Genomic DNA, 16345 nt, shown 5'->3' with positions numbered 1-16345 from the left:
GCAAAATGAATATATAAGGGATATAAGCCTCACACCAATAGAGAACAGCAGAACATATCAAGGAATGAAATGTACCCTTATCTTTGGCATGCACATCTGCTCCATGGTGCAGGAGATACTCCACCACTGACACCCGGTTATATCCTGCAGCAAAGTGCAGTGGTGTTGAATGACGGCCTTCCAGATCTCTGCAATTCACATTCTGAGGGCTGCAAAGTTGCTGTGGAGACAAAAGAACACAAAGTCTAGTACAGAACTACAACTAACAAATAAGGAACAACAAACAGCAACAACAAACACGAAACAAACTCACTCAAAAGCAAATACCTAAACTACCACCTTCAAAGACCCCAACACAAAATCTGATCCATTTATATTACACAAATTTTTTGAAGTATCAGGAAATTTCTTTCCACTTATGCAAAGTTTAAAAATAGCAGTTCTAAATTTAGATCTGAATGTACTTCTATAACAAATAAGACTTAAATGACGGAAGCAGTGTTAAGATGTTCCTAATGTAGAAGAAAGGGTGAACCTCTACATCACTAAGTACCAGGTTCAAGGCCATGTAACTTTCTCCAGATATATTACCATTTCTGGTCTATACTGCCTTCAGAAAACCAGAAATATTTAGCTTGGCAGTCAAAGGAGCTGCTGGTACACAAAATTGCTGCTGTTTGAATATTAATGTATATTATGTTGAAGTTCATGGGTGGGAGAGTATGCACAAGAGTCCATCTGCAGGCTGTTTTGTCCACAGACCAAGCATCAAAAACAAGATCAAACCTTCCTGTGATGGTGGGATTCTACAGCCTGACCCTTCACCTTCAGATTAAGGACGGTTTATAATATTAAGTTGCTACCTGTTAACAGTATTTGCTTGCCATCTGATTGAATCATGCACCTGAGGGCTTGTTTCTACTAAACTGTGATTCTGAGAATCACAGAGTCTGCTTCAAAGAATTATGGCTACATCTGAGTCCATCAAAGACATGAATGTGTGAAGGACTGGCAGAATAAACAAGCAGAAACCCAAGAAAAACACACCTCAGTACATCTTAATGTACTACCTTCTAGAAGGAAAAAAAAAAAGAAAAGGTCCATGACTCCATGACTTCCCATTTTTTATGATTTACCATCCATTGGGCACTGTTTCCACAAGCCTTGCACAGCAATGCCAAGTAGAAAACTCCCATGAACTGTGCAAACCTACCTTCACAGTTTCCAAGTCTCCAGCTTTGGATGCCTCTAACAACCGATAATCCACGTCAGATGTGCGCACCGGTGTACTTTCTACAAAGGGAAAGGATGCTTTAAGATTACTTAGGATACATAAGTGGTATTAACTTGTGCTCAACATATTTTCCACATCTGAGGGGTGAAGCTGGTCTGTTGTTACTTTTGAAAATGCAGCTGGGATTGTGATGTTCAAGTTCATATTGCCAACACGTCTGAATAAGGCACTTCAGTTTTAGAGCAAACCAGTCAGATTTTGACTCTAAAGCTGACATGATTCTGCCAACATTCTTCTCTCTCAATCCACATACATACATTCACCTGCACATTTTAACAGGTAACACTACCCAGGTAACCAGCTACATCTGGGTACGCTCCAAAACAGTCCTTTGCACTGCTGTAAAATGCTTTTTCCTTGTTTTGTCCTGTTTTAAGGCAATATTGTTGAAAACACTGGAGGAAATGGAGTTTCTAGCTACATGTCTTCTCATCTATCTGGATATCTGCCTTTGTTTGACTACCTCCACATCTCACTGTAAGGTGAGTTACTTGCTCTTTACTAGCTATTGATGGAATTATTCTTATTTGTACTTGCAAAAATTCAAATGTAACGTGGGTAAGAGGATGCAAACCCTTAAGCACTTATATGAAAAATAGTGCCACCCTTTTCAAACATCTATTCATCATTTTAATAGAAGATATGGACAAATTGTTACCTAAGCACTATCTAGAGCACTTTCACAGTAAAATTTTTCTCTACTGGACAAGCAAGAGATTTGAAGTTCAAACTGTTTAGCAACTATCAGGGTTTTTCTGCCAGTAACACTCTGCTTGTGACTGCTGAAGTAGGGAGTACCTAACAGGTTGGCTGATGCAGGGAAAAAGGTTTCTTACATGCTCAGCAATATTCCAGTTGCCTTGGAACTTGCTACCAAAAGAATCCCAAAACTCCCTACATGCGCTTTCTTACAACCTTGTACAGCCAGCATATTCTAGATCTACAAGATGGTTATCTTCTTCTCCATTTGCTCAAAATCACTGAACTGAGCAGAGCTATTTACTTATTTTCTGACAAGTGGCACACAATACATACTGTAGTTGTGCGCACTTGATGGCAGAAAGGAGAGATGAAAAAACTACTTCAAGTCTCATGCACTGAGAAAGAAACAAGATTCAAAGCTGTAAAGGGAGAAGCTGAAGTTCAAATACACAAGCCTTTACTTTTACCCACCACTCAAGATCTGTTGCACTGCTTCATTTCCCATCTGTGCTGCTGTGAAGCCTTGCAAAGAGATGATGGAGGGATCAGAGCCATAACTCAGCAACAACCGGCAGGTTTGCAAGTGCCCTGCTAAGGCAGCCCTGTGCAACGCTGTCTGACCAAGTGTGTCCAGTGCATTCATCTGAAAAAGCAGCAACAATAGAAAATAAAACATTCTTGTAATTAAAAGGCTGCACCTGTCCCTGTCCTTAGTAAGAAGAGCAGTAAGAAGAATTTTTCAGCATAAAAATTTACTTATGAATTCTTCTGCACTGCAATTAAACAAAACTAAATTAAAAACAGGCAAACACTCCAAAGGAAAAATAATTTACCACAAATGTTTTCCTGTCTTTTAACACAGATTATTTGTTTGCATGGCTAACAAACAATAGAGGATCCCCAGAACCATACTTTAAATAGTGATCAAGCTTTTGTGAAATTTGATGAAGACCAACCTCGTGCAAGAAAAGAAACACTATCACAGTATGAAAAAGAGGTAACTTGACATAAATTGTTACAAAACAATTCAAGGATCTTACAGCTTTAAGGAAATTTCTATCTGTTATTGTCAGAAGAAGAATAACTCAACATTACCCAGTACCAAGAACTAATGCAAAACAAAGATGTCAAATGAAGAACTCTATGAAGGAGTGGGGGGAGAGGAGTTGGATAAAAACATTTCCTCCTCACTTTTTGTGCCTTTACATCAATGTTAAGTATAACTGAATATAATTCTTCTCAATACAAGGCTGTATAAACAGGAAAAATGGAGTATAATTTTCAAAGAGTATGATATAATGGAAACACATCCATCTGTCAAGATCTAACAGAGCAGCTAAATAACTAGAAGCATCTCTCCCAGTGTGCTATCAAAAAAGGAAGAGAATAATAGAGAGCTTTAAAAAGCAGAAAAACACCCCCATGAAAATAACCTTTCAAGAAGATACTCTGTACCTAGCAGCGATTCATGACAAATTTAAATGCAAATGCCCAGCAGCTTTTTTACCACTTTATGAAATACAGAACTACTCTATAGTCTCTGCAAGCAACTCAGAACCTGTTATCTGTTTCCAAGCCTACAGATTGCAGGCTGTGAACTGCATGCATAATAAACTTTGTTACTGTGTAAAATCCACCTTTTTACCATCTCAAAATCTTTGTGGTGACAGCAAACAAAGGTTTTGCTTGTTATTTCTTACCTAAAATTCAGTATGCAAACCCTGCTAGCCTTCATGAAACCAGTGAAAAAGCATTTGGTTAATATACTTATTTTATAACTAAACAAAATTTAACTAAAACTAAATTAAATTAACTATGTAAAAATCTACTACCAGATAGGGTAAAAAAGTAAAATATACCTGCAATACCGCAATATCAAGTCACAAAAAAGAACAAAGAACAACCAAATAAATGAAGAAGAGTGTAATTTGATATAGTCTGAAATTATTTTACAGACTGACAGGGTAGGAATTTCTCAGATCACAAACCTCTCTTGCAGCAAGATGTACAGGAGAAGAGGTCTGCTTTCTTCTAACTGCACTCAGCTCATGCCACTCTAACAGGATTGCCCTAAAAGTTTTGTTTCAAATAAAGAACTTACTGCTATCATAAATATTAACTAGATGCTGAATGTCTCAAATCCATCATTTTGTTCATATGATAATCCTCATCTGTTTCAGGACACCAGATACCTTTCACCACTGATAAGGGCACAGAGGGAAGCAGAATTCTGGGGCTACACAAGTTTAGCAATGGTAAAAGCAGAATGAAATGAAATTTGTGGATTCTCAAAGTAGCTGATAAGGCTCCATTCATCCAAAAAAGAAAATCATAAGTAATGTATTCTTTATTACTGACTTCCTGTGTTAAACAGGCCTGTACTGAACAAAGTGTAGAAGCAATAGCAGCAAGGCATTCACTGTGCACAATTCGATACTGACTATGTCCCTGGACAAAATATTAATATTCATTTGAAAAGAACACTGTCAGAGTCATCAGAGCCATTATCTCACATGTCTTTTCCAGGTCTCCTTTCACCTCTAAACCATTATGTTTGCCAACAATCAATTCTTCTGGCAGAAGAATTGAATCAGCCATTTGAAGAAATACCTGCTCCCTTCTGAGACAAAAAGAGCCGCAGTTGACAGACAGATGCATGCACCGAATGCAGCTGCTCTTTCCCTCAGGAGCAGAGTTAGGCTTTGCAAGACAGTTTCATTGAGAATATGTTTACTTTGGGGCAGATCTTTGCTCAGCAATAATGTACCACTTCTCTAAAACCAACCAAAGAATATACTCCAATAAGGCTTAAAGCGAGAGGACTTACATCCAAATGAAAATCAACTTAAGCACAACAAATTGAAATACAAAATTGAGAATAAATCATACGCCTTGGTTAAACAGTCTTCAATACCAGGTCCAAAATCATGTGCCATTTCAAATTCAAAGTCTACACTCTGTTTGACAAAATGTGAAATATGCAAGGTATACTGCTTTAACTGTGCCCTGAGTAGCCAGTAGCCAGATTGTTCCAGCTGCACTTATTAAAAAAAAGATAAATATCAATTTGGTCCCCTTTATAAGCAGTCTGAAATTAGAAGGCTATAGCTCTGAATTATCTTACAGACAAGTTTTCTGCAAGGAGTTAAAATGACAGGTTTGACAGCTTTACTCCACAGTGCACTGGCTCTGGATCCAATTTCTTCACCTTTTAGTATGGAAGCAGTCATTCCACTGCTCAAAATGCAATGTAAAAGCAGAATACAGTTATCAACTGAAAAGAGTTTTTAAATAAGTGGTTTCAGAGAAAGATACTGTCCTATTCAGTATTACCCATTGCAGACTTCCTTCTGTTCTTTCCTCTCTTTCCCTTAATTTCCTTTTCCCCATCCTGAACAGACACAGTAGAGAAATCGAAGTGGTCACGTGTCATCAGACACTACTGAGATTTGCCCCTCCCTCACTGCTACTCTTGGAGCAGTGCACACAGTTACAGCAATACTCCCTTGGCTGCCAGGCACTTGTGGCAGCTCAACAGCTCAGATCTGTTCAGGAAACATTTTTTGCAATACTTCATAATCATATCAGCTTTCTATCAATATCAAATGCCCTAAATATTCCTCCTGCTCCTTGACACTACAAACAGCAGCACAAAAAGCAACAGCTTCCAAGAACTGTGATTTTCTCTGTAAAATCTAGGTGTACATTCTAAAAACCACATATGTAACTTGTGCTCTGCCAGCAGTTCCATACCACAGTATCCTTCCCTGCAATGCAAGTGCTCTAACTGCTCTCCTCCTGCACTAATTCTGAAGACAAGCTTCCAGTATGTCTTGTGTCTTGTTGTCTGTCCTGGGGTGACTTTATGATGTTTGCATTGCCATTTGTTTGTTTAGCCCAGAAATTAGTTTTGCACCTTTAAGATTGGTTTCAAGGGCTAAGGGGAGGAGAGAAGAACGGCAGAGGTCTCCTTCAAAATTTGCTCTAAACTAGGACATTGTCCAACAATAAACATAGGAGTGAAGCAGCACTGGTGACAATTTCAAGCTCAGTCAGCAGAAAAAAAGCAGGAAAAAATGGCCAGTTTCACTCTGAAAACTCCTATAGGATCCAGTCAGATGTTCCACAATTACCTCTTCTGCATAAAAGCTTAACATTAAGGTCAGGATGTTTGGATGTCTAAGCAGTGAGAAAAACTGAACCAGTAAATCACAAAAGACCACACAGGTCTCTATGTTGTTAACCATCATAATTTAGAATCTGCTACATTTCTGAAAGGCAATTTAATTTTTCAATTCTTAGTGGTCCCTGAGAAAATCATATCTCTCTCTGAAATGCTGGAAGTAAATGTGTTACACAACAAGGTTATTCAAAAACATTTCAGTTTGTTGTGTGGGTCTAGATAGATGGCGAACATTTGCAAATCCATGATCATGAAAGGCTGGCAACATGCTACTCCAATACACAGAAATAACTGCATTATGCAAAGATGCATAAAGCAAGATCTTCCCAGCAGAGCAGAATGAATTGACTTCTGCTACCATCACGAATAGGGACACTATCTCTCTGACATGACCTCAAAAAGGCTCATTTTCTCCTGCAGAAGAGAGGCATATCATAATTAAAGAGCATTCATCATCATCTCTGCACTTGCCCAGGATCCCAGTGAACCTGCATGCCTGCAGGTCTTTCTTTCCAACAATCCTTCCAGTTCAAAAAACATTCTAATCTTTTACTTCTGCACTGCTAGAAAGCTGAGTGTTTTTCTGAACACATTGATTTCCCATGTGTCTATAAATTTGGACAACAACTTAGTCATATGAAATATTCAACTATCTAGAAATAAAACAACAGGATGAAACACACTTTTCACTAGTTCACCACTTTCAAAATATTTTGTAAATTAAAGATTTTGATAACCTTCAAAGATAAAATCACGGCATTTGAAGATTTGATTAAGGGTCTAATAAGAATTGTTTATGTTTGAGGATTCTTTGAAGATGCTCTTATTTTGAAGATGCTCTTCTTTGAAGATGCTTTATTTTCATATGGTACTTTGAGAATTTTCCACATCAAAAAAGCAGTGGTGTGAAATGCTGTCTCACACAAACAGGGCAGGCAAACAAGTAAAAACTGGCATTTAAAACCACAAATATTTATGATCAACATTCTTGAAGAAAATTCCAAGATATCCCAAGGTTTCTCACCTATTCTTTAAATTGACAGTCAACTTCTGCAAACTCAAGTACCAAGCTAATGAAAACATCTTCCATGGAATGTGTGTTGATTAGACACAACATGCATCTGATGTGCAACTAATGCGCACAAGGATTACTTCACAGTTCAAATTAGGAACCTAGTCTGTCCTGTCAGTAAGGGCCACCAAGACACAACAAAATAAGCAATTTAATTTTAATTGCTTGCCAGTAGGCAAATTCTTGCCAATACAAATCCCAGAATATCCCGAGTTGGAAGGAAACCATCAGGATCATCGATGGGTCCTGTCTGCACAGGACACCCCAAGAGTCACACCATGTTCCTGAGAGCATTGTCCAAGCACTTATTGAATTCTGTCAGCCTTGGTGCTGTGACCACTTCCCTGGGGAGCCTGTTCCAGTGCCCAACCACCCTCTGGGTGAAGAACATTTTCCTGATATCCAACCTAAACCTCCCCTGACACAACTTCATGCTGTTCCCTCAGGTTCTGTCACTGGTCACCAGAGTGAAGAGATCGATGTTCTCAGATGTTCCTTCTGTAAAATAAGTCTCAATCAAGCACATGTTATTCAAGCAGTCCTTCGCTGTTTATTATCATCTAACATACTTCAAACAGCAAATTTACACAGTAATAACATAATGGATAATTAAATCCAGTTCCAAGACCACAAACCATCCCCTGTTCATCCCAAATTCCCCAAAGCAGTCTTCATCATGCTTTAGCCCTTTCCATAGAACAAATATAGGCTACACATACATACTCCACTGTATGTGAACTCACTTTTGCTGACACAGCTGCTCCTCATGAAAACAGCAGAAATTCCTATAAAATGCTAAAACAATCCTAAATTGTTTTCTATCTACAGAACTTTATATGACTTTGTCTCCTAGAGCTATTATTGCAGGTTATTTTGTGGATCAGCTGTCTGCCTTTTGTCATAGTATTTCAGAAGAAGAAAGTTCTGCTTTCTTTGAATTACACATCTTTTTCAAATTGTTACTCTCTCAGTAATCAGTAGTAGTTTCCACAAGGGGGATTGAAGCTGGCTTTAACAATACCTCTCTTTTGACAGAAGAAATGGCTGCAAAGTAAGAAAGCCCTACATGGTAGATATCATCCATACACATTTCACTAAGTATTTTGTAAGAGATCCCAGTGGAAATTTTTATTTTATTTTACATTGAAAAAATAGAGTTTGATGGAAAAACTTAATATTTTGAAGAGGGGAAGGCTGCTCGGTGGCTGGTTGTGGGATAATTTTGCTTTACTATTTGCATTAATGACTGTGGCACAGGAGAATTGTGCTGAAGGGCACAAATATAAAATATTAGCAAAACCAAGATTCTCTGTGCACTGTAAGATTACAGGAAGGATCTGAGTACTACTGTCTCATGCCTATTAAAAAGGCAAATATGATCCCAGTATGCATGAGTCAGGCACTTACAACAGAGGTACAGAAATGCCATCATGGAAAGTAGTGGTGGAATGAATTCTATTCTTGCTGCCTGAACTCCAAGATTTCCTCTGGTGCTAGTAAAGAGAAGGGCTTATAAGGATGAATAGGAAATGCAACATTCCCGTATGAGGGAAGACTAAGTGATGAGGCTTTTAGCCTACCAAAACAAAGGCTAAGAAGAATCAGCTTGTTCAATGTAAATACCTCACTGAAGGAAGCATCAAATAAGAAGAGAGGTATTTAAAAATCAGGAGGGGGCAGTTCAAAGAACAAATGGATCTTCACTGGGAGGCTGCTATGGTAGGGAGACTAGATTCGCCTGCTCATGAGAATCCTCCCTTGTAAAAAATACAACCAGACATGATCAAAGAGCTTAATATATCTGATTACATCTTATGAAGTACCTAAAATTCAAGACACAAAAAGAGAAAACATGAAGGAAAAACTTCCAAACACACAAGAGAAGAAAAACATCAAAACCCGCATCATGCTTCAGGAACGAAAGCTGCCATGTCACAACAGTCAGAAACAAAGAAATCCCAGTGTCAAGAGTTTCTGATGAACCAAATGCCTACAGTGCTTTGACCTCAAAGCATGAGCAAGAGGTCAAATGATAATCTACAAGCAAGACAAACATTTTAGAGTGATTAAATATGCCTAGTTAACTAACTAATATTCTTGAGCATATGCCATCTGGGAACTTCCAAGTGCCTCATAAAGCCTTAATGATCTACCTCTCTTTGAAAATTATGGGTGTGTTATTTACTGTTTTACAGCTAAGAAACTTTGGACACTGATTCACTGCACTACGGAAATATGCACTTAATGTTAACTTTGATTAGTCTCCTGCCATGCACTTAAGTGCTTTTCTAGATCATAAATGTGAATGGCCTAACCTCAGAATAGCATAGGATATGGGATATGAATGAAGAAGGTTTAATGATCACTATGTACCTCTATTTGCATAGTGTTGATGGAATAAAAGACAGAACACACCACTCAGCATCATTCTGTAGATAACTGCACCACTCAGCACCATTACTCAGTCCACAAGTGACTCATGGATCACAACTTAGGAACCCCTGCTTCAGGAGATAAAAGAACTACAAGCTATCATCAGAATGTGCTACTGAGAAAACAAAATGGGTCCACTCTAGTAAGGATGACATCTTTGAGCTTACTCCTGAACCTGACTACAGCTGAGACAGATTTTCAAGGGAGCACTAATTTAATTAAGGAGAATACAGTGGCAGCACACAGAAGCTCCTTGGATTTCAAAGCAGGTAGTACTTTGGTATCAGTATGTCTAAAACTCCAGCATGTCTAGTTCAGTGTCTACCCAAATACCATCAGTACTGAATTCCTGTGCAAAAGCAGATCCATAAAAGTCATGAGATATCTATTCCCATGGCAAAATGATTTTTTTTACTTTCAGTGCATAGATATGCTACTAAGAGTGAATTTGGGAAAATAATAACCAACAGTTTTAATGATTATAATCAAGAACTTTGGCCTTGCTTTCCCCCTTAGGCAAAGCTTAATAGTCACCATTGCATTAGGACTCTCAAACACGATCAACTCTGCTGTGGTATTGCTGTTAAGCTATTGTATGATCCATTAAAGTACTATGAAAGTGAATAAAAAATCTGGCAGTGAGCTCTCATACAGGCTTATAAATTAAAATTCATTGTTTCAAAATAAAAACACTTGACTGTGTATACAACTACATTGCTCATACCTCCAACCACAGCAAGAGTGACACTTGATCACCATTACAGGCAATAACATAATACAACAGGTAAAAATTTGTAACAATGAGTTCTTCACTTCTAGCTCCCTAAATGGAGACGAAGAGTTAAAAAGAATAATCTGAGCCCCGTTCAAAGCAAAAAACACAGAGATCTTTTATATTTTAGCCAATGCAAAGAAAGTATCCATCAAGAAGAGTTTCTGAGAAAATTAAGTAGAGATGTATATCATTACTATGAATATTAAGTTTGCTGCAAGAACTTGCAGAAAGATCATTCCAAAGCACTTCTGAAAGACAGTTAAACCACATTCTAAATAAAGTTAAGTTATACCTTTCTCTGTCTTTAATAACTTGCTGAACAATGTGGTCACAAGCTCACAAATTACTTAGGTCAGCACCTATCAACAGCTAAAGGGCACAGCAAAACAATCTGACCCTGAGAATAAAAGCAAGCAAGGGCTAAGGAATACTCAGCATTAGGATACTAAACTCAGTGTCAGTACCCTCAGCCCTGGGATATTTTCAAGCCAACAAGATAAAGCAATGTGAGGCACCTAGATAACCGTATTTATTAGAAATTATATCAAGATTCATTAAAAATGAGTATTTTAAAATACTGAAAAACCTTTATTCAGTTTCTTGGAGAGAAGTACTTTTCAAATTGGATTCCTGAGGATCCTGTACTTATTTCAGATAAAACACACTTCAAGGTTAACACAAGAAGCATAAGGCATACAGAATAAAAAGTAGCAACTATCAAAAAAACTTAGGTGGTATATAATCAACATAACCCTTCTTCTTGCCCTTTGTCTTAAATAAAATACATGCAAGTATATTTACCTTTGCTCCATGTTTATGCAGAACTTCCATGACATCATTATGAGCTTTTTCAGCTGCAACATGTAAAGGCGTCATGAAACTAGAGGGGGGGGGGAAATAGAGGGGGGGGGGGAAAGTGATGTATTAGTTTTTTACATTTCTAGTATGACAGAGGCCTTTGGAAAACTCAAACATTTCAGAAACCTACTCTTTGTTTTTCTCGTTTACATTTGCTCCTTTCCTGAGCAATAGTTCTGTAACTTGCTTCCTCTTCGGATGCACAGGCAGCAACAGCACAGTGCTGCAAAAAAAGTAAAAATAAAGCAGATTTCAAATACACAGACAATAAAGAACTTTAAAGATCTATTACTTCATCCCTTAATTATTCTGCTAAAAACAGACTACAAAATTTACAAACAGAATTCATCATACTGAACAAAATACAGGTTAGTGATCAATGCTAAATTATTGTACTCAGAAAAACAACTTTAAAGCTATTTGTCACTTAGGAAAAAGCAGTATGCTACCAACTACATTAACCAGCTATCAGGACAAAACTGACACATAGTGAACAAAGGAGGAAAAGACAAAGAGTTTGAAACAGCCTAACTTTTTACAGAGAGTCTCCAAAGGGGTCTGTAAGGATTCTGCTGCAGTTGTCAAATTGACAGGACTTGAATGTTGCTTTGGTTCTTCCTCTGCTCCAATGTGTACTGACCTTGTTAATGGCCATTTGTGTCATGCACCCAACTACAGATCACGTAATAAGCAAACAGGCAATACATTTCTCTTGGAGTATCTTTCCTCCCATACTATGAGAAAGATACAGCCTTCAACACAAGGGTTTCTCAATGCTCATGCCTGCCCTTGTGGGACCACACAGCCCTTTGCTAGGTGTAACTATTGTCCTTAATGTGGCTGGCATCTGCTGGCTTATCAACAGTGTCCCTATCGATGTACTCCTCCTGAAGCCTGGAATTACCAGCATGGTTCCATATGAGATTAAATACCCAGCTTTAAAATCAAGTCCAGAAATGTTTATTTCAAGTTTGGACCTCTCAAGATAGCAGACTACGAGAAACGGGAGAAACTTTTGGATTTTTCTGTTTGTATCTTTACCCACATTTTAAACCAGTAACCCATAAAAGGTAGAAAGTCTCCTGGAAGAGGTCTCTAACTTTCCAACAGCAAAATGATAATGTTTACAATTAGACAGACCCCCAACCCAATGCTAACAGATAGCACTAGTACCAATAATCATCTTTTGTCCAGTTTCAGCCTTCATTATGAAGTAACTTTCACTCAAGCTTCCACACTGTTGTTAATCAGCAGGGCACATCCAAATTTTGCAAAGGCAAGCTTTGTAAATAAACATTAAGATCAGCTTTTGCTGTGAAGTGAGGCAGAATTTCTAAGGCTTTGCAGATAATATCCTGTCCCTATTTCCTGCCTATATGGTAAGTACTAAAACACACAAACGCTGAAATATTGCCAAATCTCAAAGCAACACTAAAACCTACATCAGGTGCTTGCTGTGGCCTTTTGGCTAATACAGCAGAGATGCCAGTGGCCCATGGAAAACATTATCATGCTTAGGGCAGAAATAGCTCAGTTAGATTACACATAACCTCATCTGACCCTGGAAGCCAAATCCTTTCATTTGGACTGGTGATGATTTGGAAAGCTCATGTATAGCAGCCAAAAACTGAAAAATAACAGTCAAGCACTTAATGAACAGTGAACCAAATACATCAATAGACCTAAAATATTCCATGTGGTCCAGCTGTCACTGCAGAATCAGCAGGCAGAAAAGAGCAAAGAACATTAGAGGACTATGAAGTGATGATTACACAGCTAAAGAGATGCCACATAGCAGCAGCTGATACACTCAGAAAGAAAAGGATAACATCATCCTAAAATTCATACTGCCTTCATATTCAGCCTATAAACCTCTCTTCTCTATCTCGATTCTAACTTCAGGCAAGGATGCTGAGTCCTCCACAGAGGAAACAGAGCATATGGATGCTTGATGCCCAACACACAATGTTCTGATCACAATCACAATGTTCCCAACACTAAATATGGAGTTGCAGGCCTGCAGCTGAGACCTGCCACTGGGAAGAAAATGTTCCATTGGAATAAAGTATCATAACTATAGTGGTTTTAATAATACCATCAGTCTCAGCTTCAAAGTTTTCACTACATCTGGGATACTGGCTGTGTTCTTTGCTTCCACTGCTTCTTTAAACAATTAAATAAGAGCAGGATAATGCCAGGAAAGTCTCAAAAGAACCCTGTTTCTACAGCTAATGTGGTATTGTCAGTACTATTCCAAACTTGTAAGACCCTGTGATATACACTTGTTTTCACCATAATTTTATGTATCCTGTAAAGAAAATTTGTAATCCAAGTCGCTCACATAAAACATGAAGGAAACCATTGGGCTACAGAAATAAAATTTAACCCCATAAAAAACCACAGCAAGAGTCCAACAAAAAAAAAAGGTTCATAGGAAAAAATGCAAGAGAAGTGAAAAATTAAAAAGTGAAGAGTGGCTGGAGAGCTTCTGTAATCTACCAGAAGGAAGGAAAAAAGTGATAAAATAAATTATATTATGTTTTTTCTAAAGTGGTGATTTTATTTAAGCATAGAAAGTGTTCAATGCCAAATTCCCTATCTCAGATGATGAATGTATTTTCATAGTGTAGAAATAAAATTCCTTGACTCCAGGCTACCAGCACATTTATCATGAAGCAAATGGATTGACTGTATAATCTCACCAGTGCAGTCTCATGCGACTGTGGCTGCTTAAAATTAATGATCTCCAAAGCAAGTGTCTTTTTCACTTTGGCTAGGTCTGCCTCTCTGGCTGCTTGCAGTAAAGAGTGTCCTTTGAATTCATCTGTTAGAGGAAAAAGACACATTTAATATTCAGCAAAATGTCACATTTATAAATGTTATTGCAGAAAGACAGCTATGCTCAGTTAAGAGGAAAGAGGAGTGCTTCCGCATGTCTTTGGGTGCCAGCTGAGCTGGGACACAGAACATGAGAGAAGCTTTGCTGAAACCAAAGAGATATGCTAAAGGATAGGGGAAGCTATGCCTTGAGTTAAATCCTTATAGCTTTTCTCCCTTTTATCCTCCACCCACCTGACATTAAATGCATATGTGACCTCTACATTACCCATGTCTGTGTTCAAATAAGCACAATGCTATGAGCTATTCTTAAGAAAATAAAGAATTACAGTTGTTTTTCAAAAACTGTATTGTATTTACATGACAAAGAATTCACTGTAAAGCTTAACTATATATAACTTCCATAAAATTATAAAAAACAACAATAACAACAAAACCAACAATAATACATACACATATAAAATACTAAACTATTGGTCTTAAAGAAAGCTAAGTAGCTGAGCATTTGAAGCCAGTCTGTTCCCAAGATGAAACAAGTTTTGACAGCAGGTGTATCTTTGCAAGTACAGATCATTAATTTTGCTATTTCCAAATCTTTTAGTTCAGCAACTAGTTCATTTGAGTTTTAAATAACTTTGAATTTGAAAAGAGTGTTCCTCTCAAAATGTTCAGACAAAAGGCAGGTTAGCAAAAATTACATCTGACCCTGGGAACTAGAAAAAAATACCTCAATTTCAGTAAAAATATAAATATTTTTGTTTCATAAGCAAGCTTGAAATCTTAAGTTTGGTAATGAAGGGCTTTCTTCTCCCACCTTTGTTTTAATGTCTGGTTTAAATTTCTTTGTAAGCAAAGCACTACTCAAAGCACAAGTGCAAATAAATTTTGAAATAACAAATATAATGTAACTTTATTCCCAAAGTATAAGACAAAACAACTCAAGAACATAAAAACATGATATTTTGGGATGCAAATACAAGCTCTCCCATCAAGATACTGTCAAATTTGACATAATGCTCACATATGTTTACAAATTTCAGTGGATATTAATGGACATGTATCTTCCTTCATTGCTCTTGAGGAATTCTAAACAGAAATAAACCAAAGTTTAAACTGATTTTTTTTTTGCTTGTTAATTTAAATGAATGCTAAATTAATCCTTCTCAGAGTCAGAAGCTATAGCCCAGGACTCAGAGTAGAGAAGTACCTAAAAGATACTAATGCCCTCCTCTTTTCTTCTAGACCAAAGTTTTCTGCTGCACATGATCTCACCATTGTCCCCTGCAAAGAAAAGTGACTACACTAAAACCTGACTAGCTGTGATTGTGAGTAGTGCAGGATCACATTATTAGTATCTAGGGGCTTCTGCTATACTGGAAAGGTGAGAGACAAAACCAAAAACTTATTTATAATTGAGATTCTAATCCTCAAGAAGTTTTCTGTAACTTCATAATGCTCTGTTTCCATATCTGTCTCATTTAATTATCTTTTACATTTTATAAGAGTCGGGAAACAAATCCCCCAAAGAGGGAATGCAAAGGCATACAAATTAAAATTAGAGATGAAATACTGGTTTGTAAACAGCATAAGGATTATTACAAAAGAAGGTGATGGAATTTCCATCTCTATGGTTGCACACCAAAGCTACCTACCTTCTGTAAGTTTCTAAATGCAATACAGAGCCTCCATACAGAGGGTCCTGTGTGACTGAACTGGACTTGAAACATTAAAAAAAACCCCAAAGTCACTGATTCAGCAGTGCCTTAATAATTCTAGACTTCACAAAACCAGGCAATATGACAAATGATGTATCAGAGGTACCTGTGCACTTCAAAGCACATGGCAGAGCTGCAGCTACTCTGCTGCCTTGCATCCACTTCTGAAGCTCGAGGAAGGTGGCCTGGAAGGAAAGCATCCCTTTGCACCCACCAGCAAGTGTTTTCAGTCTGGAAGCACTTACAGGTCAGTCTCTCCCTGAGCTCAGGCGTTGGAGCCATGTCCACGGCGCTCTTGCCGTGGCAGTTGACCAAGGTGGGATCGGCGCCGTGGCTCAGCAGGAGCGAGCAGACCTCCACGCGGTTCTTGGAAGCAGCCTCGTGCAACGGGGTGAATTGCCACAGGTCCATGGCATTCACACAGGCACCATGCTAGCACAGCAAAAAAAGCCTTGCATTAGGAAGAAATCGGCTT

General features: G+C 38.0%; 1 protein-coding gene across 1 annotated transcript in view; it reads right to left on the bottom strand.

Annotated features, from left to right (window-relative positions):
* Positions 1 to 16345, bottom strand: part of TNKS (tankyrase) — a 128550-nt gene that overhangs the window by 23948 nt on the left and 88257 nt on the right. Inside the window, 8 exon segments of the mRNA XM_036382859.1 lie at positions 76 to 220; positions 1214 to 1293; positions 2468 to 2639; positions 11261 to 11339; positions 11448 to 11521; positions 11523 to 11540; positions 14020 to 14141; positions 16116 to 16302. Of these exon segments, the coding sequence (XP_036238752.1) occupies positions 76 to 220; positions 1214 to 1293; positions 2468 to 2639; positions 11261 to 11339; positions 11448 to 11521; positions 11523 to 11540; positions 14020 to 14141; positions 16116 to 16302 (877 nt within the window).

This window comes from Molothrus ater, chromosome 4, assembly GCF_012460135.2.
Source record: "Molothrus ater isolate BHLD 08-10-18 breed brown headed cowbird chromosome 4, BPBGC_Mater_1.1, whole genome shotgun sequence".
Classification (NCBI taxonomy): domain Eukaryota; kingdom Metazoa; phylum Chordata; class Aves; order Passeriformes; family Icteridae; genus Molothrus; species Molothrus ater.
The sequence above is the reverse complement of the archived record's forward strand: the minus strand, read 5'-3'. Positions and strand labels throughout refer to the sequence as shown.